Raw genomic sequence first — 25,924 nt, 5'->3', positions numbered from 1 at the left:
TTGCTAGTTGCAAAACAGATTATTAAAAATAAGGGTAGGTGAAACAACCAAATTATGCAAAAGAGAAGGGAAACTTACAGGCCTGCCAGCTGGGCCTGTTAGGCCTTCTTGACCAACAGGGCCAATATATCCCTGTAAACAAGCAAAGAATTTATCAGTCCACCATGTTTTCAAACTGAAGAAAATCCTCATGATGTGTCCTGGTTTAAAGTTGCTCAGCACCCAGCCCTGGCAAATATCCAAAAGATCATGGTGATATTCTCTGACTATTGAGTGCATATTGCTACAAAATCAGCAAGGTAATTATTTTAATAATTGGTAATAGTTATGCTTGGAAAGCCCACACACATTCTTTTATGTGAAAGCTGATGCACTAAAACCAGTGGAAACTTAAGTACTCTGATTACCAGAGTAATCCACATTACACAAAGACCACATATTTATTCAGCTACAATCTTGAGCTATATTACTGCCCACAAGTACTCTCGTAAGGCTGCTGGTAAGTAGTGCTAAAATGTTACTTTCCTGTTACATTTCACTTAGAGCAAACTGCTCATTTCCAGTGTTTATCTTGTATAGGAATGTTTAGAAAAAGAAAGCAGCTATTAGAACAGGTCCCTAAAGCTGCTGCTCTGCATCTGGTTAACTGAACTAATTCAGTTCTGCGATGGCAATGGCAGCAGTAAGAGAAGAACATTTTGTAGTAAGGCCTTCCATGCTGGAACCTTTCCCCCGTTTTCCCTTCTCACTTGCTGCTCTAAGCTGGATGCACACTCTCCAATATTACAAAATACTAAAGATGCTCCCACATTTTTGGTGAGTAGTGAAGTAGAATGTCATTAAGAAGGTGTCATGAAGAATGAGCTAATGCAGGTTAGTAACCTTATAGATAAAAAGAAAATATTTATTAAAAAAAGACTACCTATTAATCAATAAAGCCTAAGCAGCACTCTGTCTTACTGCAGGCTAAGTTTGACCCTTTTTTATTTTGCTGTAGGACAGTTATACAACCAGCATTGTTGCCAGTAAGAAGAGAATGTTCAACCCCAATAAACAAAGATATGACAGCAATAAGGATACTTGTGTAGATAAAATTATACTAGGAGAGCCACACTTTTGTCAGCAGAGCTTGCTTTTTTCCTTCAAGATTGACAGCCCAATGCTGTGTATCTGTACCCATGCTGCAACCAGAGCAGTGTCGCCCTACAGGCAAAGGGCTTCTAGTGGAGTCATAGTCTCAGAGAGGAAGGTTTGGCTAGAGGGTTCTGGCCTTGTTAATATGAAGACAATTCCCTAAATTAAAAACATATGCCTCTTGTAAGCCATCCTGACAATCATTTTCATGGAGTAAAACACTTACAACTTGGCCTGTTGGACCTTTTGGGCCCAGAATTCCAACTAAGCCAATGTCCCCTGCAGGACCCTGAAAATGCAAAGGAACAGTTTAGTCAAACATGAACGTTAGCTATCCACTTGTTTCAATCTCTTGTGATCAGTGGAAATAAGATAATTTCTAAGAGCAGTAACAGTGAAAATACCAAGCGCACTGACCCAGAACATTCGTCTTTGGACATGGAGTACACAGTTCTGCCTACAACGTTCCAACAGTTCAGATAGATTTTGAACAAATTATTGTTAAAGCCGATTAATTCTATGCTTTCCTAATGTTCTCACTCTGTAAATGCCTTAAGATTTAACAGAAAAGAATGAGCACATACTTTTGGACCTGAGAATCCTTGAAACCCCATCAAACCTTGATCTCCATCTTCTCCCTGTAACAGGAGCAGGCATCCTTATTATTATTTCATGTTGGTAACTCTTGGACTACTTGTTTTGCATCAGCAGCTGTGATTACATACAGTTTGTCCTTTCAGTCCTGTGTCTCCTGCTCGTCCTTGGTCACCTTGCGATCCTGGAAGGCCTCTTTTGCCTCGCTTTCCTGGATGACCCAGAAGCCCTTTCTCACCCTGTCAATAGGAACATAATATATCCTTTATTACAATTATGACAGTTATAAATGTAAAGATTGGTTTCCTGGCAGAAGTGTGGAACATGCTTTCTCTCTAAGAAATGAACCTACTCTATTAATTTTATTTCCATCAGGAATGCTTTCAATAATTATACTTTCACTAAAATGCAAATGTGATTTGACTCTTCCTTGACTTGGAAACATACAAAACCCATGCATATTGGATCATTTCCAGTATGGTATCTCCCAGTGCGGGACCCAAAATGCACAAAACGAAATACAGAACAGGAAGGTTAGAAGTAAATTTATAAAGTAATCCTGTAAGCAAGGTATAGTATAGTTGTGGAACGCCTTGCTGTTAGACTAAACGTTTACATCGATTGAAATGGAAACTAGACAAGTTCATGCAAGAGAAATCCTCTGAGGACTATCAAATACATAGAAACCATGTCTAGCTTAGGAGGTTACCGAGCTGCAATTAAGGCTGGGAATATACACCTTTCATGCTTGCTTTGCGCTTATGCTCCTTCCTAGGTGTTACCTTTCTGCTTTAACAAAGACAGACTTTTGGCCTGACTCAGTATGTCCACTCAACGTTTATTTTGCACAATGTGGTAACCGTTTTCCCTCACCTCATCTATTCCCTGTCTTTTTCAGATTGCAAGCATTTCTGAGCAGGAACTACCTCCTACAGCTCATTGTCTAGACAAAGGAGTAAAATCCAGACTGGGAGCACTGGCAATAAACACTACAAATAGTGAATACAGTTTATACTAAAATATTTCCATGAAAAGATAACAAAGACAGACAGTATTTCCCTCCCCCAGTTTTCAAATAACTTAAGGCTTTAAAAACTGCTTACCAATAAAATCTCAGAGCACTGCCAATCATGATTTTAGATGAAAAATCCTATTCTAAGTGGAGAAAATTATCTGTAACGTTTCCATTCTTTACTTCTTTTATCACTGAAATGAGTCTACTTAATATTATCAGTAGAAGCTAAGAATATGCTGATGTCGGGTACCTGGAACTGCCTGGAAAATGGAGCACGCACAGATTTCTTTCTTTCTGACAGGGCTGAACAAGAACAGTTTAAGCCCTACGATAAATGAACATCCCAGACATGCTTGTTAGCCCCCAACCTTGGGACTCAGGCTGGAAATTGCAGCACTTCTCTGCTAATAGATTGCTTAGATGTTCAAATCATCCAGACTGTTCTAGTAGTTACAGAAGCTTAAAAAGAAAAGTCAGGAATCATTTGGCCCTAAAGCTTTGGATGAATAAATATAAAGTGGTTTGAATGGCTTCTGGAGTTGGAAATAGCATCCAGATGGATGGGAACTCTGTTTTCAAATTGCAGTTCATAGAAACAAGGTCAGCACAACTTGCAGTCTTACCCTTTAAATAAGTTTAAATGTCAATTACTCGTATGATTAACAGTAGCATGGTGGTTCCACAATCACTGGATGCAGTATGAAGACTAAGCAATATCAGTAACACTGTACTTAAACAACAAGATGCCGTGTGTGTACCTTTAGTCCGGGTGCTCCCATGGGCCCTGGCATGCCTGGCAATCCCTTGGGACCTCGAGCTCCAGGATAACCTGCCAGACCTGGTAAGCCTGAGTTTCCTTTATTACCCTTAAATTGAAAATAATTGATTACAAGCAGAACAGCCAAACATGTTTTTTCATTGTATGCTAAAACAGGCATATAACATAAAATCAGCCAAAGCCACTTAATGCTTTCTGTACGTATGGACACACATTGATAGTACATCAAAATATATGGAAAGACTGATGAGCAGTATCATCTGCATTTCTGCTAATACTCCAAAAGCAAAGCCCCATCATACTTAGCAACAAAGCTACATGTGCTTTAACTGTGGGGTGGATTGAGGTTTCTGAGGAGTCAAGTTACTACAGTTTAACAAGTCACTGACTGTCAGCAAAGCAAATGCTATCCATGCCATAGCCCACTGCAGTTGTTCAGTTCAGTGTTCATCTTAAACCTTGTTCTGTCCTAGCCTAAACATATCATGATGTCATTTGTGTGGGATCACCTACCTAGACCTTGAAAGACTTCTGAGAACATTCAAGAGAATCAATTGCCTCTTTGGGCTTATGCAAGGCATCTTGCCTATCAGGACCCTCCTAAATAGGAGGTACCCAGTTGGATAGTAAGCAATCTTTTGTCCACAGTAATTGTGCATTCAAGTATATATGGAAGCACTCATGGGCATACCGGTGACTGCTTTTACCTCCCACGGGGAATCCTACAGAATAGTTTATATTAGAGACCTAAAATTTTTCCCAAACCTGAAAATTTGCATGTTCACAGTAATAGCCTTTAGCGCTGATCCCTATTTAATTCTTTCCTAGCTCTGTTTTTAAATATGCAGGAAGAGAGCACTAATCTCCATTAATCATAGAAGATGACTCCTTGAGATGGTTCTTGGATGAGTGTTGTGTGATGTCTGAGGATTCTGAGCTTACAATAAGGAACTCCTTCTGATGAAAACAAGATGGTGGATTCATTCATTACAGATGGGCTGAAAATATAGTTGAGATTCACAGTATTCATTTTTTCAAGAAGGAACTCCATATCAAGAAACAAAATGAGACTACCTTCCCACAGAAACATGCAAAATTCAACATGCTTATTTATAAATACCAGACATACTGATAATATTAGCATGATTGTGTACACTCTGTAGGGATTCATACACAGTAACTTTACTACATCAAGAAAGATCAGAACATTTTTTATGAAAACGTATGAGAACATCAGACAATAAACAAAAGCAAATATTTTTAATGAAAAAACATGTTACTGAGTACATGGAGTTAAGCCAATTTTGACATGTTAAAAAATACAAAATGGAAATTTGCTACCACCCAAATGAATGTTTTTGTGATGTCATTTAGTAGAAATATATACATACATATATATATCTTCTTTTTTACTTCATATGACATTCTGTTAAGCATTCATAGAAATAAAAGGGTTATAGGAAACAAGATTTTTATATTAAATGTGATTTTCAGAGCTTTTGAATATGGTACTGTGTCTTATAGCCTGATGGACTAATAAACTTACATAGCAAAAGTTCTGTTCTTTTTATTCATTGTGGCAAAAATCAGTTAAAATCCTCTCTTTATTACAAATTGTAATGCTACTATATATTGTTAATAAGGAGTAATGGAATCTTGTTTAATATGAAAGATGACATTTTGAGTGGAAAGGCAAAAATGTAAGAATTCTTTGGGGTGATACTCCTAAATGCAACTCCAAAGAATTTTAAGTACTTGAAAGAGGAGGGTATTATCTGAAAATGGAGAAGGTTCGAATAGGGTACATCTTCCCCCTATAGGTAACTTGTTTAATTTTCTCTTTGTTCAACCAGATAGGCAAATTTATACTTGTAATAGAGGTGCCTCATATGGCACCAAATCTAACTTGGCATCCTTTTATAACAATTACTGGTCTGTCTAACTAGAACTACTGAGAAATGAAATACCATATCTGAAATCAAAGTGATCAGACTTTCAACAATGACAACAACTAAAGGAATTTGCTCCCTCCTCTCTGGAGCGAATAAGCGAAGAGCTGTGTCACTGCTCCCAGAAGCAGCAGGTCACCACCCTTGGCCCACAGCACAGCACAGCACAGCCAGACAAAAAACCTGCTTCCAAGAATGTTCCCAGCTACCTCAGATGCCTAATACTCTTTTTAACTGGTTTTGGGCAAAGCTTCAGAATTGCTTAGGTAGAGAGACATAGGTTACAAATTCAAAGACAATAAGGAAAATGTGGGATTATCTTGGGGCCTGAGAGGAAATAGCTTCAGTTGGGGTCTATGGCTCATTTTCAGGAACACAGCTGTGAAGCCTCTCTCATTAAGAAAGCATTTTCACTTAGCTGTAGTTACTACTAACGTATGCTAATGAAATGGTTCTCACAGCACACTTCTCTTACGCTAACCTTACATCCTGGCCAGAATATCAGGAGCAAAAGAGAAAGAAAACAATTAGAATTGGTCTAATTTTCAAGATGCTCAAGGAACTGAGAATGGTTCCTTCTGTTTAAATATCCTAACCTTAGAAAATTTGTAATACAAAATGACATAAAGAGGGGCAATGTGGAAAGCAACTTACCTTAGGGCCAGGCTTCCCTGACAGCCCAGGCTTGCCAGGGGTGCCCGGAATGCCTTCTGGTCCAGGGTACCCGACTGCTCCTTTCTGCCCTGCTGACCCTGGTTTTCCCTTGAAACAAATTAAAACCAAATATAGCACTGTCGGCTCTCTTCATCTTCACCATCACAGAACTAGATTTCAGTCACAGTATTTCCTAAACCCTACATAATAACAGACCCAGTGACACAGATCAATACTTGCAGAGGGGGCTCTGAGTTAGGATGTTCGGTTTAAAATGCTATTGGATTAACCTTAGACTTGCTGTGTTGTGGGCTCTGAGCAACTTCAGCTGAAACCATGGGGCCGACCCTTCTGCGTGCCAGGCCTGGAAGACGGTTGAGACCGTTGATTCTTAAGCTGAAGCAAGGAAACCTAATAAAGTAATCTATTTATTCCTGTAAAAAACCCAACCGTGTGTCTTTTCAGCCTTCATTTTACTAGGTACTCTGTATTGTACATTTGCAAAATGATGCTGTTCAAATTTGTACATATCAAATATACATACAAACTTCTAATCAGGCAAGTTTGTGCTAACTGTTGCTATACTTGCACAGAAAAGCCTCGTGTCACATCCACCAAAGGAACAGTGATTTTTTTTCTTTACAATCATTTCCCTTCAGACTGACATATGCTATCTTAAGGGGCTTGGAGTTCTGCAATTATATCTGTATGAACGCATTTCTTCGAAATTTAAAATATGCTAACTACAGCACATCTCATTTGAAAAAGTATAGTTAACAACAGCCATACAGAATATAAGAAGCGTGCTATCTTAATCTTATTTCTAACTTCTGCTTGCTGAAGTTTCTTGCACTTGGGATGTGCTTTGAGACTTCCTCAAGTTCCACTTTTACTGTCTTCTCCTCCTCACTGTATGTCTCACCTTTCCCTCTTTTCTTTGTGTGCTGAACGATACACTCTTTGCAGTCCTCCAGAGGGAAGAGCCAAGCATTTACAAAAGACACACAGCTTGCTTGCCTTCAGAAGGCTATTCTTGCACTCTGCCCAGAAGGTACAAGCTCTGTGAAGCAGCTGCATTTCTCTGGTTACTGACAATGTTTTGATGTGAGGTAGTAAAAGTTATTTACAATATGTGCTTGTGTGGTATTATCTATGAGGGGACCAAAATAGCCTTGATGCATTTTGTTCTTGGTTATGTTTACAGAACACCTACTGCTTCCTGCTCTTTCTCCTCCCTCGGGGAGACAGGGATGCAAGTTAGCATCTCTACTGTAACTCAAGAGCGAGCATTAAAAATTTCAGCTCAGGGCAAGCGAGAAAAAGAAGTAAACCTCAAGGGATCTGCCAGCTGTTTCCATCATGGACATATGGATCCAGGCTTCTGTAGGCTGCAGCTGTTCAAAGAACTGATGGGAGCCAGCAGTGAACAGTAGTACAGCTCTGTGCAATATAATGTGATAACTTGCACATGGCCTATGAGCCACATGCGAAAGTGATCTAATTAAGTAACTTTACAAGTGGGAAGGACCTTGTTATATTAGCTGCACTTTACTTCCATGTGCTGAGTAACTGAGTATAATTCAGTATAATTTAACATAGTTTCAAAAATTATTCTTATTTTCACAGGGGTTCCTTTACACTTTCTAGATAATAAGAAGGTTCTTTACAGTAAGCATAAGACTTTCTGGTGCCACCTTGGTTTTATTAGTTATTATTTTCTTTGTTTTATAACCTGAAGATAGACTGTAGAATTTTGTTACTTACAGGAATTCCAGGTTTGCCTGCCTGACCCGTTGCTCCTTTCTTCCCTGTGGGTCCCTAAAAGTTACAAATACTTGTGAACTGACAAATGTCTTAAACTCAATCCCCTAAGAAGAGCTGAGAATTGTTCCCCTCTAGTACGCATGTTCACAGTGCCTGGCTTTGACCCAGATTATTTCCATTTCAGGAGGCAGCAGAAAGTTTTTCAAGTAGAAGCGAATACATTTTTGGTAGAATTGTATATATTTTTCCCTTTCCCGAATTGGTAAAATGCAGTTTTCTGAACTTTTTCAACAACAACAGGCATAAAAAGTTTTTCACTATGAATCTGGCATTTTCTCCTCTACCAGCCACACCTCTGTAAAGAAGTATGCTTTTACAGCACTTCCTGTACCTTTTAAAAAGGGAAGTCATGAAAGGTAGGGAATGCAGATACACTGAGCGTATGTGGAAGAGAATACCAGACAACAATAGTGTCACATATGGGAACGTTCTTTTTACCTAAGATGTACACAAAAGATAAAATTTACTTAAAACCAGACTTGTTTTTGTCTTGACTGACCTAGGAATCTGTAGTCTTAGAAAACTGAGTGATCCTGATAGCAGATAACATTCTCCCAAGTGGTTTAGTGACACAGGCGGCCAAGCACCAAGGAAGAAAAGCTCAGGATGGGTCAAAAGCATCTCAGAGAATTTTGTTAACGGGATATCCTTCACAGAATATAAAGACCTATGGCAGGAATTTTATCCTACCTCTAATAGATGAAACCACTCGGACGGCAGGGACAAGAATAACACTTGTTAGCATAGATCAAGTAGAAAAAAGCTTCCAAGATTTTCTGGATTAATTATTTTAAACACTGTTCTTAAAGCAAAAGTGATGCTAAACTACTATGCTACAATATTACATAACATGCAATAAAGTGAAAAAGCTAAGGTCGTGGTAAGTGTAAATGTTTTATAATTAAGGTAAATATGATAAAATCAGCAAAATTTTGTTCTATTCCTTAATGTCTTTGTTAAGAAAGGCATAAAAAAAAGTCCACCAATCAGAAATGGAACATGCATATTCAAAGAACTTTATATTGTTTTCATTAAAATTTCTGAATGCCTACAAAGTAAACCCAGATGATTCAGCATTGCAGTTTATGAGATTGGCTTTGAAAGGCTTGCTATAGCAGCACCAGTCATGCCACTGGAGTTAAGACTGTATGAATGTTTTCACTATTGACATTTTTGCGTAAACCTTTAGGCTCTTATGGGTTGCTCCAGGCTGGATATTGGTTCCATACTTGCAAACGGCTTTTTAATCTGAGGGGCATTTGCAACACAAAGAAAACATTTTCCAAGGGAAAGACAGAGGAATAACTGATTTTATCCTGTGCTGTGAGTAGTTTGTCAAAGGCAATATATCTGAGCTCATGGTTAGAGTACATGCTGACAATGTCTTCACATCATGTTTCCTTTCTCTTGCTCCCCATTCCTAATCTACTACAGATTCTTGCATTTACCTAGAAAATTTTAAAAACTCTAACACAGTTGCACTATGGAGCTTCTCAGATAAATTATCTCATTTAAGTTGCAATGGCAATTGGTATTGTAAGAAATCTTTTAGCCTAAATCTTTTGAAATCTCAAAAGCCAATGAAAGTCACCCCATGGGATAATATAAAATACTTTTGGCAATTTTCAACACACTGCCAAGATGAACTATTATTTCTAAAGGAAAAGATTTAGTCTTTCATCTTTTTCACGACTTGCTCTGTCATTATTCCTCTACTATTCTGTAGCAAAGTCCTTATTTCCAGGTGTCTCTAAAAATTCAGTGCAGTGCAGTACCAGGAGGCTTCATTTACAGATCAGAGCAGTAAAATCCTGGGTGTCTTCCAGAGCTAGTTTGCCACAAGGAACTCCATTTAAGGGTATAACTGAATATCACTCAAATGTTTCCAAAAGAGCCTCTCATAATGCTTTATATCACTCCAAAGGAAAACCACTTATCTATCAAATAGCACATATTTACTATCCCAGATCATTATGCAATTTTCCATTCTATATTTTTATTATCCCTGCAGGTATGAAAAGGAAACCCAAACACTGACTTTTAGCCTTATATAACAGTTTTCCAAGGATAGTCAGTGAACAGTAAAACCATACAAATTCCAATTAAGTGCAGTTTTGCTTTACTTTTTTCTACTTACTTCGGAACCTCTTTCTCCTTTTGGTCCTTGCTCTCCCAATTCACCTGGCTCTCCCTTTGGAAAGAACATATATTAAATAAATTAAAAAAAAAATCATTTGAATGCAGATGAAAGTCACTTTCAACACCCAATAGGGAAATCCCACTTGTTTGAAACACTTACTGGAGGCCCCTGTTGTCCAATAGGTCCTCTAAGCCCTGGAAGACCTCTATGACCCTGGGAAGCAGAAAACATATTGCAATACAAGTAACTCAGGATGTCACCCTCAGTGAGCTATAGATTTCCTTGTAAAGCCCATCTTGGGAGATGCTGGGTGGCCCCAGCTTCACTGACATGACCTAGATAAAGTATGCTCAGCCCTCCTAAGATCAGACCTTAGGGAGCTTTTCTTCTTTAAATTCTCTACTCCACACTGCAAGTGGGAATTACATATTGTTAAAACATTTCTGCACTTCCGTGAGCATAGATCATATTCAGTTCATTGATTTATTACTATGTCTATCTGTATTATCTGTGTAACTTAAACAGGATATTCCGTGTCAAGGACTGTCTCTTTTGTATTTCAGCAAATCAACTGCATCAGCGATTAGCATGAGTTACCATCCAATTTGTATTCAGTCTTTCAGCAAATACAATTCATGAATAATTATTAGGTTTAATTTTCTCTGCTTAAATTGCAGAGAAAAATGTTAATTCATTTAGTATTACAGAATCACAGAATTGTTTAGGATGAAAGGGACCTCTTGAGATCATCTAGTGCAAACCCCCCTCTCAAGCAGGGCCAGGTAGAAAAGGTTGTCCCGGACCATGTCATCCAGTCAGGTTTTGAGTATTTCCAAGGATGGAGACTCCACAACCTCGCTGGACAGCCTGTTCTGGTGCTCAGTCGTCCTCATAGTAAAAAAGCGTTTTCTTGTGTTCAAAAGGAATTTCATGTGTTTCCGTTTGCGCCCTTTGCCTCTTGTCCTGTCACTGGACACTACTGAGACAAGTCTGGCTCCTTCATCTTCATTCCCTCCCATCAGGTATTCATACACATTAAGATCACCCAAAGCCTTCTCTTCTCCAGCTCATGAGTCCCAGCTCTCTCAGCTTCTCCTCATATGAAAGATGCTGCAATATGTTCTAAGAGCTCATCAGTGCAGTGAGGCACCAGTAAGTGCATCTCTACGCACTTGTGAGAGAAGATGGTACTTCTGCTACATTACTCTACATGTATGCATAGCATGCCCTGTTCAAATAAAAAGAATAAAAAGCAAGAGGTATCACCTTGTAGCCCTCATCACCAGGTTCTCCTCTATCTCCACGTTCACCCCTCGGACCCTAGAGAGAAAACCAAAGAGCAAAATATAGCAGCTGAACTGAAATAATGCTGCAGTAAAGTACAAAAAGAAAGCTGGGATTTCTCTCAAAACAGACTAACCAATGAGACGGAACTTAGGATTACAAATATTAAAGTTAGCTTGTCTAAAGGAATAAACATGATCTTTTTCTAAACAAAAGGTATTGCAGTTAGACAGCAGACACTGTCTTAAAATATTTTGTAACTGAAGACTAGAAGCCAAAAGATAGATCTTACATGGGTATAAATGAAACAGGAGTATTGACCTCAGTAGAACTTCTCCAGGTTTATACCCATATGTATATGATATCTGAATTAAAAATCTCCACAAATAAATTAAGAGACTGTTTTCAAGACATGCGAGGAAAACTCTCTTATGGTTTCTGTAAGACAACACATGAAAAATGGGAGACTCTTCTGGAATGACTTGCTGTACTCAGAATCTGCTTTAATTTTGAGGTTCGCCCTAATAAAAAGGCAATTTCAATCCCTCAGCATGCCTCACGCATGTGAGAACTGCCCAGGTTCAGAGGGAATGGCATGATTTTTGTGAGTCATGTGGTTCTTCCTGCTGCATCCAGACACCTCACTGGTTCTACTTTAGGGAAAGGCCCTTACGTCAGTCCCACAAGAAATGGGATTCTTCCTCAGAATTTTAAGTCTTATTGCAGCAAATGGACCAAATCTCAGTCTAAGGAAAAATTATGGGATAGGGAATCATGCCCATAGAAAGTAAGAATGGCCAAGACGTTCCAAAAGGCATCCAGCCAATCATTAGGTTAAATAATAAGGGACTGCCTTTTTCTTGTCTATGTCTCAAGTGAAGGCACATAATGAAAAATGATGCGAGGCATCACTAACTGCAGTGTATCTTTACAGTTCACAAATGAATAGATTAGCCACTTCTAGTGCATATCCACCAACAGATACTATTATGCAACTGCTTCTATACTCTCCAAGGTTTCAGCAGCCTCATGGCACGTTTCCTAGAGGGAATCCACAAGGTGGAAAGGTCCTGCTCGCAATGTTTGAGCCATCAGCATTACAGAGCCAGTTCGGCTACAGGAGAATTGGCTGGAGTCTCTTCTCTCATGCATTTCCATAATTAACTTAAGAACCTAGTCCAGACTGTGTGTTCATTTACATCAGGGACTTACAGTCCTGCCTTTTGAGGAGGTGAGGTATAAATATTAAAGTTAATCTGAAGAGAAGTAGGCTGTACAAGTATTACTTCTAGCACAATCAAAGCCTGAACATGAAACACTTTTAATAAGATTTTGAGATGGCTTTTTTTTTTGGACATGCTCATAATTGCTGCAGAGAGATACCGCACATACGAATTTATTAAAAAAATGGTTACAAAAGGCAGCTCTCTCTGATTCAGCTAAATTAGCTTTGTAGCAATAATGAAATAAGTCAAAACATATTTCTGGTTAGTAAAGCAATTAGGTATAATTCGGGATAAACACAGAGGGTAAAATTCTGTTCCAAAATGTGCTGGTCTAAACACAGACTAATGGCATTAGTGTAATTAAACACAGGGCACATACTCTTAAGCAGGAAAGAGCACATGACTGCATTTTTCAGAGAGGGATTACCGATTAAAGGACCATCATTCTACATTTTTGTACAAGGGGGTACTGACTCCTGAGACAATGATACAAAGTTTCAGAAAGAGCCTGCATTGTCTCTTGTCTTGAGAGGCACGAATATAATTTTTTTGAGAAAGAAAGACCTACTGGTTCACCTATGGGCCCAGGTGGTCCAAGAATGGTATTGTCTTCACCTGGGTAACCCTAAAACAAAGATAATTATTATTGGAAATTCAACCTCGTCTACAATGCAGACATGTTCAAATGCTAACACACACCCAGAGAGCATGCTGCTGTATGGATGCTAGAAGTGAATATGATGCTTATGGTTTTAATACAATGGAAACGGTAACTCCATTTAACGTGCACCTAGATGTCCTAAAGACATTTAGGATTAAACAAACCTAAGTTTTTGCTCTATTCCCAAAGGCAACTAAAAAAAAAAGTATTTGAACAATGTCCATGTAATCATTTATTTATTTAATGAAAAAAAGGATAAACAGGATATTTGACAAGAGGAAAAGAGAAAATTTCTTCCACTGTTTTGAGAAACATAATTAATATATACAAACAAGTGTACGGAAGACTCCAACAATCAGCCTGAACTCTACTAAATTTTAAATATGAAACAACTGCCATCTAAACTGATAGACAAAAAGTTATCTATTCCAGATGATATTTACCAATATTTAATGCAAAGAGGCTCACATTTTAAATATGATTAAGGGTTTCCAAAGTGCATCAAAGTGCTTTTGCAGAAGTGACCAAGCAAGTTAGACACCTAGCTCCCAATGATTTAGTTTGCAGTTATTGTTTCTGAAAATTATATCAGAACCTATTTATAACATCACCACTAATTGCCTATTAGCAGCAAAACTGGCCCTAATGTAAGAAAGTATTTCTCTGTCAGGTGCAACTCCAAACTAATCTTCATGAAGGGAATCCCTGTACCTGCTTGGGGCCACACAGACTCCAGTCAGCATACAAATCTGTTTGCAGGATTTGAGGCTTAAAAGAAAAACAGTGAATTTGACACTAAAATAGCAGCACTGAGGCAAGATCCTGCCCCTAACATTTTATATTAAGCATAGACCTTTGTCCATCTTAGTTGGACTTTCAGCAAAACCCGTGGGTGTACTCACAGGCTTAAAGCTAAGTAAATACTTAACTGGTTCCACACTGATTATTTCTGTCAGCAGGGCTCACTAAGGGCAGTGGTGCTATCTGATACAATAGAATGAGTTTCTTACAATGTGTACCTTGTGTTTTACAACCTGAAATGTTTCACCTGTATAATTTGGAACTCTGCCTCTGAATGATCCATTTCCCCAGTTTTGCATTTCTTTTCATATTCTCTCACAATATTAATAAATATTGCAAACAGTGGCTTTTGTTGCATGCTGTGGAAAACAGTGAGCATGCAGTAACATTTCCTCCCTTTATAATTACTCAAACTGTAAGACAGTATAATCCATCTTCAGACCTTTTCTCCTTTGAGTCCTGGGGGCCCTGGGGGCCCTGGAGGACCCTGGTGACCCTAAAGAAGCAAACAAACAAAAAATTAGTTCCAAAACAAATAATTAAAGAAATCATTAATTCCAAGCTTTCTTTTAGCTGCTTGTTACTATTATTTTTTTGCTGCTTGCTAATAATGCTAAATAGTGACGTGGCATAAAATTAATGGGCCCAGGCAGAAAAGCTCTGTGTGCAGTGGGAAGCCAAAGGTTCTGGCAGGGCTTGATGCAGGTGAGGGGAGCCAGGCTGTTCTCACTTCAGGGTTAAGGCCACTGATGGAAGCTTCTGTTCGGAAAAAAGACATGGCAGTCTGGTCTGTAAGAGCAGGACTCAATCCATCTATGATGATGATCATAATTATTTTTCAGTGAAAGTCACAGTATCTTTATGTCCTTCAGCTAACCGCATTCAATCAGTGTTTCTGTTACTGAAAGGGAAACTGCCTGACCAGACAGTAAGCAGAGGCAGTGGTGTTTGCTGAACTCTCTTTATAATGAATAGCTGTAGTAGTTTTATAGGAACTTTATTCACAGAGTGGGATGCATTGGACAAACAAGGGTTTCAAATCTGTGGTAAAAAACAACTGCTAGTGAACTCACAAAAAAACCAGTCATCATTGCTTAAGGCTAACATTTCTGAGTAGGCAATCAGGTGTCATATAAATATATGTGAGTATCTGACACTTCTAAAGATATTTGTGTATTCTAGATACAGATGCCCATGATAGTTGAAATTATTTAGAGTACTGCAGGCTTACCTTAGGGATGGGTGTGTACATGAATTCAGTAAAAAACTCACCCCATAACCTGGAATTCCTGACTCTCCTTCAGGTCCCATTCCTCCTAGATGTCCCTGTTAAATGCAATAATCAGTGCAGAAAAATGAGCTCCTTTGTAAAATGTTACAACAACGCATACGTTATAAAGTTATCACTTGGAAATCTTCAAATATCGAGATTTGAAAACTACAGACAACTTCCTTGTTAGGTCCAGCTTCATTGGGTAAAGAATACTGGGCTTTCCCCTGTTCTGCGGAAACAGTGGTCAACATTTTCAGTCCTAACCTTATAACCCCTGTACATAATTAAGATCAAAAGGATCTGAACTTTCAGAGGTGCGGAGGAACTCTGTTTATAAATGCTAAGTATGCCAAGAGAAGCTGAGGATGGTCCTCACCTTAGGAAGTTGAATTCAAGTCCTTCTCTTGAAAATACTGGCCATTAGACAGTTACTTTACTTCTGTACTTCGTCCATTCAGGGACACAGTGCTGCATTCAGTGGCCACAGGATTGGGCCCTGGAGCAGTGAGATGGGCACACTGCCTCACTAGTGTGGAGGTTGCATGTACCTGTGCATCTATCACACAGCGTGGAGCAAGCTTGGGGAGCTTGTGATGAGAACAGCTTATAAAATTAATGGAAATACACTTAATTCAGTTAACTTTGGATCAGGTTCCCATTCAATAGGAGTAGCAGTCCTCATCTGAAATGCTTTGTTTCAGCCATGGCTAAGGCTTATTAAACAGCCACAGCAGTGAGGTTATATGTAGACTGTGGGGCATGAGTATTCCATGGCATGCCCTGCCATCCTGCTCCTTTGATTGTCAGATCAGGAACCTGACCAGAGCATGAGATGACTCCCTCCAGGTCCATGGCACGGGTTTCTGTCTGGAAAGGTGCACAGGTCTCATTCTGATGCTAAAAGACCAGGGCACACATCGGGACACACAGGCTGGGAAGGACACTGCCTGCATCTCCAGCTACCACAAAAATATTTATACATGCTACAGCTGTGACTTGCCTCTGCCTGTGCAGAGACGCGATTCTGCTAAACTAGAAATACGTGAGCTCTTAAATAAGTGTGTTTTGTACAAACCAAGGGACCTCGAGTTCCTCTTGCACCTTTGGGACCAATTTCTCCAGGTTGACCAGAGTCACCAGCACGTCCAATTTCTCCAGAAGGGCCAAGCTGCCCCTTTTCCCCCTGTTGGTGTTATTGTATTAAAAATAATAAGAGATTGATACTAAGTTTCAAAATGCAGTTTATCCTTAACCGAAGTGTGTAACAGAATTATTTAATAGGAGTATTACTTTACATGTCATTTATTGTAGTTCTTAGAATGTCTGAACCCAGAACTCTGCAGTGAAAAAACACTCTGCTAAAGCCTTTCTATTTTTCTTTTTGTTTTAGCCAAAGCTTAACATTTTTTGGTAGCAGCAGAAACTGTTCTGAGTTGCAAAATCACATCCTGATACAAATTTAAATTTCCTAAGGTTCTGAATGTTATTCACTGCAGAACGATGACAATTCTAATTGCTATGGCTAGCAAGAAAAAAATTGGCTTGAAGTGTGACATAAAATAGGGATGGACTTGGTTCAATGCAATTGTTTTGTAATATAAATTCGAGTTTCGGATAAAAGGAAGGGAATTGGGGAAGATGAAAAATACTACCTTCTTTCCTAAACGGCCCCTCTGACCTGGATTTCCCGGTGTTCCTTCAGGACCCTGTACATTTATTAGGGAGAGAAAAAGAAATGATTGAGAAAGGCCCTGGAAACGTTTAAACTGTCCTCCAAACTGGATAACTGAGCAGGCTTTTGTAATGCAGCGAGGTGGGAGGAAAAATCTCATTAACTGCGGTTGTGAACAAGTTAGTAGGACTGTTTCAAGTTACAGCAGAAATAAGTGGGCAAGCATCAGGGATCATCACTTATCAAACTAGTGAAAAATGCACTGAAAATAGGGGGAAAAAACCCAATAAATCTTGTCCACACAGAAAATATTACTTTAGGAATAAAATTGCTTCAAGACAACCACTGGATTTAGAGAAATACAATACACAGCCAGAGGAAAACTAAGAAAACCCTGGGACTGTCAAGTGTGAGGAGCAGGGCCCTGACACAATGTGCTGCAGAGCAGAGACCTCACTCAGTAAGTGCTGGTGCCTACCACTGCCCGCCTCTTGGCGACTGTGTCATTGGGTGTGCTGCCTGCAGATGAAGGGTGCTAATGGAGCTACAGCCCTGCTGCCCTCTAGGTCACTTCAAAAACTGATCCTCCCAAAGGTCTGGATGTGTCCACCGCTCACCGGTTTCAATTTACCCAAAAGCTCTGTGAGGTAGAGGAGGTAATTTAGCTTCGGTTTTGGATAAAGGGAGATATATTTGGGGTTTTTTGAGTCATTGTAAGCCAGGGTAAATATAGTTTAAACTGACTTGTGAAGCTCATTTGTTGCTTTGTAAGCTTTTGTTTAAGGAAAATGTAATATTACTCTCACCCCCAGTAAAACCCTCAGACAATTGATTATAGGAAACTGATTTCCATGTTTAGACCCAGATGTTGTGATCTGTCTGCATCCCGAGAAGGAGGTCAAACCAAAACCGTAATGTGAACACGCCCAGATGCCAGGGAGGACGAGTGGGGAGGGACGCAGCTCTGCAGCTGCCTTTGGAATGTGTGGAACAGAAACGTGAAAAATCCCCTGCTAACCACATCCTCCCAAACATCGAATTGCCAGACCCGCCTGTTTCACTGAGGCACAGCAGCACTGCTGATGTTGTTTACTGTATACAAGTATAATTACATACAATGTAGATATGCCAGGGCTGAGCTGTTTTATGACAATTTCAATGTATGAAACTTTTGAGCTTCTCCAGAATTGCCAACCCAAAACAGAAAATAAAGTCAGGGTGATATCATTGTATCAGGAACAAAAATTGTTCTGTAGCACACTAAGTGTGCTGACAACTAAAATAGCATTTTTTTCCCTTGCTAGGAGAGTAGTTCACTGTGAAGAACCCGGGACTAAAGAGAGCCAATTGTAGCACTGATGCTTAGAGGACAGAGGGGACAGTGCTCACAGCTGTTGACAGCTGGCCCTCCAACTAAAGTTTACTCAGACTCCATCATCACATAAGAGCTACAGGGCAGGCAGCCAGAGGACTGTGAATGAGAACATGATGATTTTTGGTAAGGGAATCTGATGTCTGACTTGAGGCTACAAACTTGCTTTGGAAACTGTGCTCCAAAACATTAGTTCACATTAAGAAGTTGCATAAAACTTCAGCAAAATAGACTTTATAGATGGATTTTAGCTTTTAGGAGTGATGCCAGAACAAATACATGAACTGATCTAACAATGTTGACTATGGATCCCAATGCTCATTTACTATTTGACCTGCACATGCTTGCTGCCATTTCCCTCCATCTGCAATCTCTGTTTCAGTTGTCTATGGCAACTGGTGCTCTCATGATATGTTTATTTAATTCCTTTCACAGAGGCACCAAAATGAAGTTAGTTAAAGAATAAATGTCTTTTAACAACAAAATGGAATCATCAAATTCTTTCTTCTCTCTCCTTACTTTTTACAGTGTATGCCTCATTACAGGGTGATTGACAAGGTAAGAAGAGAAGGTCCACCAAAGACATGACATCACACCACAGCACTGAATTATCATCCGAAGTAGCGCTGCCCGGCATGATAGATCCTCATTTCTGGAAGTCCGTTCCAGCGCAGGATGGACAGCATCCATAACATTGTCTTTTGAACACCCTTGGCAGCAGTGTAGAACGACCACTGTTAGGAAAGGCAGGTCATCCTCTGATGACAGCTGATCAGGAATCAATAGCAGGAATAATTTGGATTATCCGATATCTATCATGTGATACTGGTTTTAAGTCACTTTTGACCTGCCTCGTATTCCTCACCAGAGAAGGCGCTATAATCCACACCAACACTTTAAGAAATCCTGTTCTATTGGTGGCTGTGCTGCAATAATTTTGTAACTAAAGAAACCTCAATGTTCAGGATATCACTTTACTAGAAATGTTATTTTTAGACCTTCCTTTTGTTGTTAACATTTATTAAATGAATGACAGCTAAGCATGTATGTGGTAAGTACGTTACCACAAAACCTTAAATTGGAGCCAAATCTTGTGTGCTCTAAGGTCTAAACGCTTCATCATTTACAAGCTGCTCAAAATGGCAGTTCTTTGCCTCAAGGAACTTTTAATCTAAACTAAAAACTAGATAGCCCTGGGACAGTAAACAAAGCCATGAGTAGGGAAAGTGATACAAAACAACAAAAGATCTTACAGCACAATTTATGGTAGTATATGCATCTTGCCAATTTCTTTGGGTGTTTTTAAAATTTAAAGAATGATCTAATGCCTTGAGATTGCTCACAGTCTCCAAATGAAGGTGAGGACAGAGACTAATGATGGAAGGTTATCTGGAGAGATCTGAAGTTAGAGGCTCCAGGTTGTGTGGTGTATGTGTCTGGATGACAAGAGGTGAGGAATCACTATCTGCTAAGAGGTCCCAGATTTAAGATAGGAAAAACACTTGTCTCCTCTCTCTACCAACCCTGAAAAGCTGAACCACATAGAAAATGGAGGCAAGCTAATTTAAAGATAGCCATCTCTAAGTGTAATAGAAAAACCAGAAAATAAAAAATAAAAGAAGCAAGAAAAATTAAAAAGAAAATAATTACAAAAAGCAAAGGAACAAAAAGTCCACTTAAACCTGAAAACACTTACAGGAATTCCCATTACGCCAGGTTCACCAGGGGGTCCAGCAATTCCTGGTAACCCCATCTCTCCTTTTTCACCACCTTCTCCAAGAAGTCCCTGGTCTCCAGGGTCTCCCTAAAACAAAGCACAAAAAAAAAAAAAAAAAAAAAAAAAAAAAAAGCAGCTTAGTCAAGCTGCTGCTACAGAATTACTTATTCTTGAGAAAAGTGAATTTGGAATCTTCAAGTTTGACAAAAAGGACACTAAAACTAATGGGAATCTTACCAGTCAAATTCAGATCAGGCTCCAAGTTAGGGTAAAGCCCTTTCTATCTCATTCATACACTCCTACAGCCAGATTTTGCCTCATCCGTTGCCAATTACCTGAGGGTGTCCTCTGTGACATCCCCTGTCCTGGCACCTGCCACAGTCCCTGGCACAGCACTGATCCAATGCAGGGATTGGGGCAGCCTTGGGCTCGCTCTCTCCGGCATGATAGTCACCACAGAAATAAGCTGTACTCAGTTCTCCAGCTTGCATTTCTCTGTCAAGCCATTCAACTCTGCAGCCCTTGCAGGGTAGGTATGTGCCTAAAAGGCACAGGAAAGCCTACAATATACAGGGCCTCCTATGTTAAAACTAAGTGCACTCAACTAGACTCTGTTGACCTAGTGAAATAGGAGAAAAAAAAAGAGATTTGGGTCCTTAAGCTGATATGATCACTTCACATCTGCTATAAAAACTGAATGTACCTTTGGGCCATCTTTTCCTTGAACACCGTCTTCTCCTGGAGGTCCTGGTTCACCCTTATAGAAAGGAACAGTTGAAAACAAAGTTATCGCCTTGGAAAAACTCAGACTAGTTTTACACATGCTTATTATCTTTTGGACAACTTTTATGTTGCTGTTATAGTTTATTTGTCTTCATTTTTCACTGATTTACAGTGACAGAGTCACAGCCCTGTGAATCTCGAACACAGGAAAACATAAAAGATGATCAATATTAGAAGAATGAGGCAATAGTATGCCCATATAACACTGGAGATTTGGACAGTGGCACTGAGATTGTTTGGTTTCAGAGTCTACAACATGTAATTACAGTAACCTCAAAAATATACCTATTCTGTCCTGAAACATGTGTGTTTCACATTTCATGTGAAATCCATGTTTATGTGGATAACTACTATATTGGTATGTTTAGTGACTCAGTTTAGGGCCATAAAAAACTCATCATTTTCCAACAGTATCGGAACCACGGCATTTTAGAATATTTGCCTTTCTCAGGTAAAGACACTGGCAACTTGTAACTTTCGATGCAGATAGTAAAAAAGCAAATACGAGCTGCCCTATACTAATAACATAGTATTTCAGACATAGTGGTATGGTTAAGTCCAGAGCACCCACTGGGGACCAGTACCAGGAAGCTGTAGAGTACCAGTCAGAATTGTGGAATGCACCTCGCTGGAGATTTTGGGCAGGAGGAAAAGATGACAGCAGGGAGCTAACGGACAAGAGAGCTCAATGGTAAGACTTAAGTCTGAAAGGATACAGTTTACGCTCTTTTAAAAGCATCCTGGATAAAATCTGTTTCTAGCACTTTAAAAGGTTTTTTCAGCCTTCAAAGGTAAGCAACTGTTTGGGTCAGATGAGGGGGGTAAGATGCACAGGAGGAATCAGCAGGGGCACAAGTGCTTGGTAAAATCAAGTGCCAAATGAGCCATCCACAGCACCAGAAGCAAATCAGCTGCTTTAGATGGCGGTACAGAGAGATACCCTGCTCTGCTGAGATTATAATTTTGCCTTTATCTCACCTAGCACTGGGCATCTGTACACAGCATTATTGTCTGCTCTCATCTTAACAGCTGGGCTGGACACCCTTGGATTTTCCTTCATGCTCAAACCATTTATTCATGTCTCTCAGTGACATGAGACACTTAGAAATATTTCCACATTATAATCAATACTCTTTTTAACTTGCTACAATATTACTTTTTAAAAAAAAAAAAAAAAGGTATCAGAAAATAGCTTCTTATTGAATTCTTCTGATAAATCAAGGTTTCTCAACCTGCATTTCGTACTATACTTTCTTTTTGGGAAGAAGATTTGCATCTACAGCTTACCCTTAAACCTTGGTCGCCTGGTTCTCCAGCCTTCCCAGCAGGCCCAATGTCTCCCTGGAATATCACAAGAAAAATAAATCATTGGATTTTAAGGGACAATATTCCTAACAATGACGGGGTTTACAGATAATGCAGTCATCACGACAATAACTATATTTCTTAATGGCTCATTTCCGGTATCACTACCTACTTGGCTAATGAATCAGATCACTCTGATCTGCTTTTATGGAAATTTGAACATTTAAACAGCACAAGAGAGAATAATTTCAACATTTACCTTTGTGCCTGGTTCTCCGGGCAGGCCAGGCTCTCCTTCAGGGCCAGGAGGTCCCTGCATGGTACAAGAGCTACCGTTACACGTGGTCACCAATAATAATTTTGCAACCACCAAATAATACAGTCAAAATTGAAGCAGAAAAACGGCATGAGACACTGGGAAAGATGTGTATCTGAAAAATCAAATTAAGACAACACAGTTCTTTGTTCCTACTAGAGCCCAACAGAAGAAAAGAAAGGAGGGTATAGGAGGAGTTCAGGAACTGCAGTGTGGATCAGGAATGTACTGAAGACTCAGCAGTACCACTAAGCCTGTACCTTTCATCATAAATTGCTAGCAGGCTGAGCAATCATCTCTCTTTTGTAAATCTGACAACTTTGTCACTGTTTAGGCTTGGAGCCAAGTAGATGTAGCCTTTGGAGAACAAAGCCCTTTTTTGAGTCTTCAGCCCTTAAAGAGTTAATGGTATCAGATTGCTTCTTGTAAAGTTTACATTTAAACCTTTTTTTAATAGTCAGTCAGAAGACTGGATTTTGGGTGACTGAGGAAGCATGTTTCTTTGACTAAGCCAAATCCCTTCTGTTCTAAGTGAACTCATCCCTCAGCTGCTTCATTGCAAATGTGGCTAATGCATTCTGTCATGTTTCTTTCAAAGAGATATTAAAAACAAAGTAGAAAATAGAAGCAAAAGTTAGCAAGAAGACTGCCTGCAGCTGCTTTTCTTCATCTACCATTTGCAAGGACATATGATTAATGCTGTTCCACTGTCTAACTGCAAGGAGAATGGTGCTTCAGAAAAAAAAAAAAAAAAAAAAAAAAAAAAAAGAAGAGCCGTTTGCTCAACTAAACATTCACCTTCTAGGTGCAGATGTCATGAATGTATGTCCGAAGACAGTGCTCACAATAGAAAAAGTTACTTATTTTAGACTTTTTTTTGTGGTAACAGCTTTAAGTAAGAGAGTCTCTCAGCAGCTCATGATATTTAAGTCAGCTGCATGTAATAAAAAAAATAGTTTCTAAACACATTGCACAGGCTTATTCAGTTGCTTGAGTGTTTGCAATTACTACATAAAATGATTAAAAGCTCACCTCAAAACCCATTTCTCCAATAGGGCCAGCATCCCCCGGTTGTCCTCTTGGACCCTGGCATTAAACAAAATTTTGGATGCATCATTCAATTAACATTAAATTATATTGTATAGTCTTGACTTTGTCATAATTGGCATAAAGAAGTGTATTTCATTGTCCTTCCTCCTGAATCCAACAGTGTATAAAAGTACCACGATGGCATACAGTACTGAAGACCTCATTGCCAATCTTGACACACTGAAATAAGATTTCAAATAATAGCACAGATGTCTCTTCTCTGAGACCAAAAGTAAATTATTATCTAAACTAAGCTCTCCTCGTGATTAACTGAGACTTTGTTTAATTAAGGTTTGTTAGACTGTCTGGTTTGCTTTGTGGAAAAGCCTACAGTCTGGTATGGAATTAACTGAAAACAACTACTGTGCGCTTCGCTATGGATTTAGCAATGTTTATACAGGACAATCACTGAGGTGTAATGGACTAAAGGTGGAGCCATTTTGGTAATATTAGTAACTATACTATGAGCATTTTCTTATAAGCCCTACGGTAAGTAGTAAATTTATTGCAGTAACATGTAGGGATCGTTTCCTAAAGCGTCGTGCTCAAATTCTCTGCATATGTTAGATTGTCCATCTCTGCTCACAGAGTGGGATTTGTGTGCTGGGGGGTAGAGGTTGCCTGTAACAGCTTACAGCTGATTCCATAGCCACTATGAATGTATGTCAAGACAAATCAACCCTCTGGACGTATCCAGTCTTTGAACTTTTAGAAAGTTCATATCCATTTACCCCTTTGGGACTCATCTGTGTTTAAGTACATTCTAAATTCAAAACATTTTGTTGATCTATTATTCTTACGTAAAAGAAAGACGCTGCTACCCATATTTATGATAGAAGCCTTTTAAGCAAATATTTACTCTTTTTTGTTTCACTTCCTCTTACAGCCCATGCATATGGTTTTGCTCCTCCTGATGATTTGGCAGTGATAACGTAAGTATATTCTTACCTTGTAGCAACAATGTAAACTGCATATTACTGAGAGGATTTCAGCAGATGCATGTATTTTACCCTATAGCTTCATTTAAGTGTGAACAACTGCAGTTAATTTCCCGTTGAGAATTCACTTGGTCCTAAGTAAGTCCATTGGTTTTCATTTTGCAGCAACCCCATGGCATTCCACTAGGCAAGTGTCACAAAGCTTAAGTTTGATTCACAAGTCAAGTATTTCTTCATAATATTACCATGGAGCTAAGTCTGCTGGATTGGTAATGCATCTTTCCCCTGAGACTTTCAGGGAATTTCAGAAGCCAAAATTTTATAGCAATATAGGGACTCCTTTCAACCGTTAACAACAGGTGATTTGCAAAGAAGGATTTTACTGAAATGTCTGACAAGTAGGTAAAGTTAGAGTGTTATTTAGATCAAACCTGTTACTACAAGTAGTTCCAATTGCTTACATTTCTCTGCTCCTCCACCAATAATTAGGGGTTTTCTGCTCTGTGCAGAACTAGTGACAGGGCCAGAGAAACTGCTTCAGCAGCTGTCTTCCACGTAGTGACCAGCTGACAGAAGATAAAATCAAGCTGCTTGGATGGGCAGTTAAAAAAAGAGCCACGTGTTTCATTTTGTAACATCTTGTGTCATTTTCGTCACTTCTTTCTAGCTCCACAGACCATTTTCCGAAGACATTTTAGTCTTTCAGCAACTTGAAAGAAAAGGTACCCTGTTCACAGGGTAAGCTTTTCTTACTTCTGAAACTACATGTGTAGATTCTACAATGATGAGCACAACAGAAATGTAGGTTGGTCAAGAGTAGACCACTTAGATTAGACAAGGCTGTCATTCTATATATATGAAAAGTCAGACTTGACCAGAAAATGGCAGGAATTTTATGTATAAGCCTTGCATTGTAAGGCTCTCCGATGTCACAACATGAAGATTAGATAAAAGAAGTGAAAGAGATGAAGTGACAGGAAGCCAGTAATAACCGTTACAGTATAGATTTTCGGTTGACACATTTTGCCACTCCTATAAGTTGGCAGCTGAAGTTAAGTAGGCAATTATATACAAAAGAAAATTGACCAAAATAAAACCTGTTGTTGGCTGTTGGTATTTGTCTAGCCCCCAAAAATGTGCAGTGGCTTTCTGTAAGCATGTCAGCCTATTGATTAGTAAAAATAATATTTAATAGTATTGGAAATAATAATCATTAGTAGAAACAAAATGCTTTATATCAACAGTTCACTTTCAAGATTTAAATTAACTGTATGTCATTTGATGTGCAAAATACTTCTCAGAAGGAATGAAAACACACAATTTTTGACAACTCTATTAGATTTCTGCACTATAAAATGGCAGCCTTCTCCCAAGTCCCCCTAGGACAGCACACACTCTT

At 39.1% G+C, this 25,924-nt stretch overlaps 1 protein-coding gene across 1 annotated transcript in view; it reads right to left on the bottom strand.

The window, feature by feature from the left end:
* Positions 1-25,924, bottom strand: part of COL24A1 (collagen, type XXIV, alpha 1) — a 195,088-nt gene that overhangs the window by 14,167 nt on the left and 154,997 nt on the right. Inside the window, exons 35-54 of the mRNA XM_009333887.1 lie at positions 23,531-23,584; positions 22,442-22,495; positions 22,165-22,218; positions 20,798-20,851; positions 20,074-20,181; positions 16,986-17,039; positions 16,409-16,516; positions 15,333-15,386; positions 14,503-14,556; positions 13,167-13,223; positions 11,355-11,408; positions 10,248-10,301; positions 10,086-10,139; positions 7,889-7,942; positions 6,125-6,232; positions 3,502-3,609; positions 1,860-1,967; positions 1,719-1,772; positions 1,361-1,423; positions 79-132 (exon numbers count right to left, since the gene is read on the bottom strand). Coding sequence (XP_009332162.1) covers positions 79-132; positions 1,361-1,423; positions 1,719-1,772; positions 1,860-1,967; positions 3,502-3,609; positions 6,125-6,232; positions 7,889-7,942; positions 10,086-10,139; positions 10,248-10,301; positions 11,355-11,408; positions 13,167-13,223; positions 14,503-14,556; positions 15,333-15,386; positions 16,409-16,516; positions 16,986-17,039; positions 20,074-20,181; positions 20,798-20,851; positions 22,165-22,218; positions 22,442-22,495; positions 23,531-23,584 — 1,362 coding nt within the window. The remainder of the gene's footprint in view (positions 1-78; positions 133-1,360; positions 1,424-1,718; positions 1,773-1,859; positions 1,968-3,501; positions 3,610-6,124; positions 6,233-7,888; positions 7,943-10,085; positions 10,140-10,247; positions 10,302-11,354; positions 11,409-13,166; positions 13,224-14,502; positions 14,557-15,332; positions 15,387-16,408; positions 16,517-16,985; positions 17,040-20,073; positions 20,182-20,797; positions 20,852-22,164; positions 22,219-22,441; positions 22,496-23,530; positions 23,585-25,924) is intronic.

The sequence above is a fragment of the Pygoscelis adeliae genome, unplaced genomic scaffold (assembly GCF_000699105.1).
Source record: "Pygoscelis adeliae isolate BGI_AS28 unplaced genomic scaffold, ASM69910v1 Scaffold10, whole genome shotgun sequence".
Classification (NCBI taxonomy): Eukaryota; Metazoa; Chordata; class Aves; order Sphenisciformes; family Spheniscidae; genus Pygoscelis; species Pygoscelis adeliae.
Note: the sequence above shows the minus strand (reverse complement) of the source record. Positions and strands in the feature narration are given on the sequence as shown.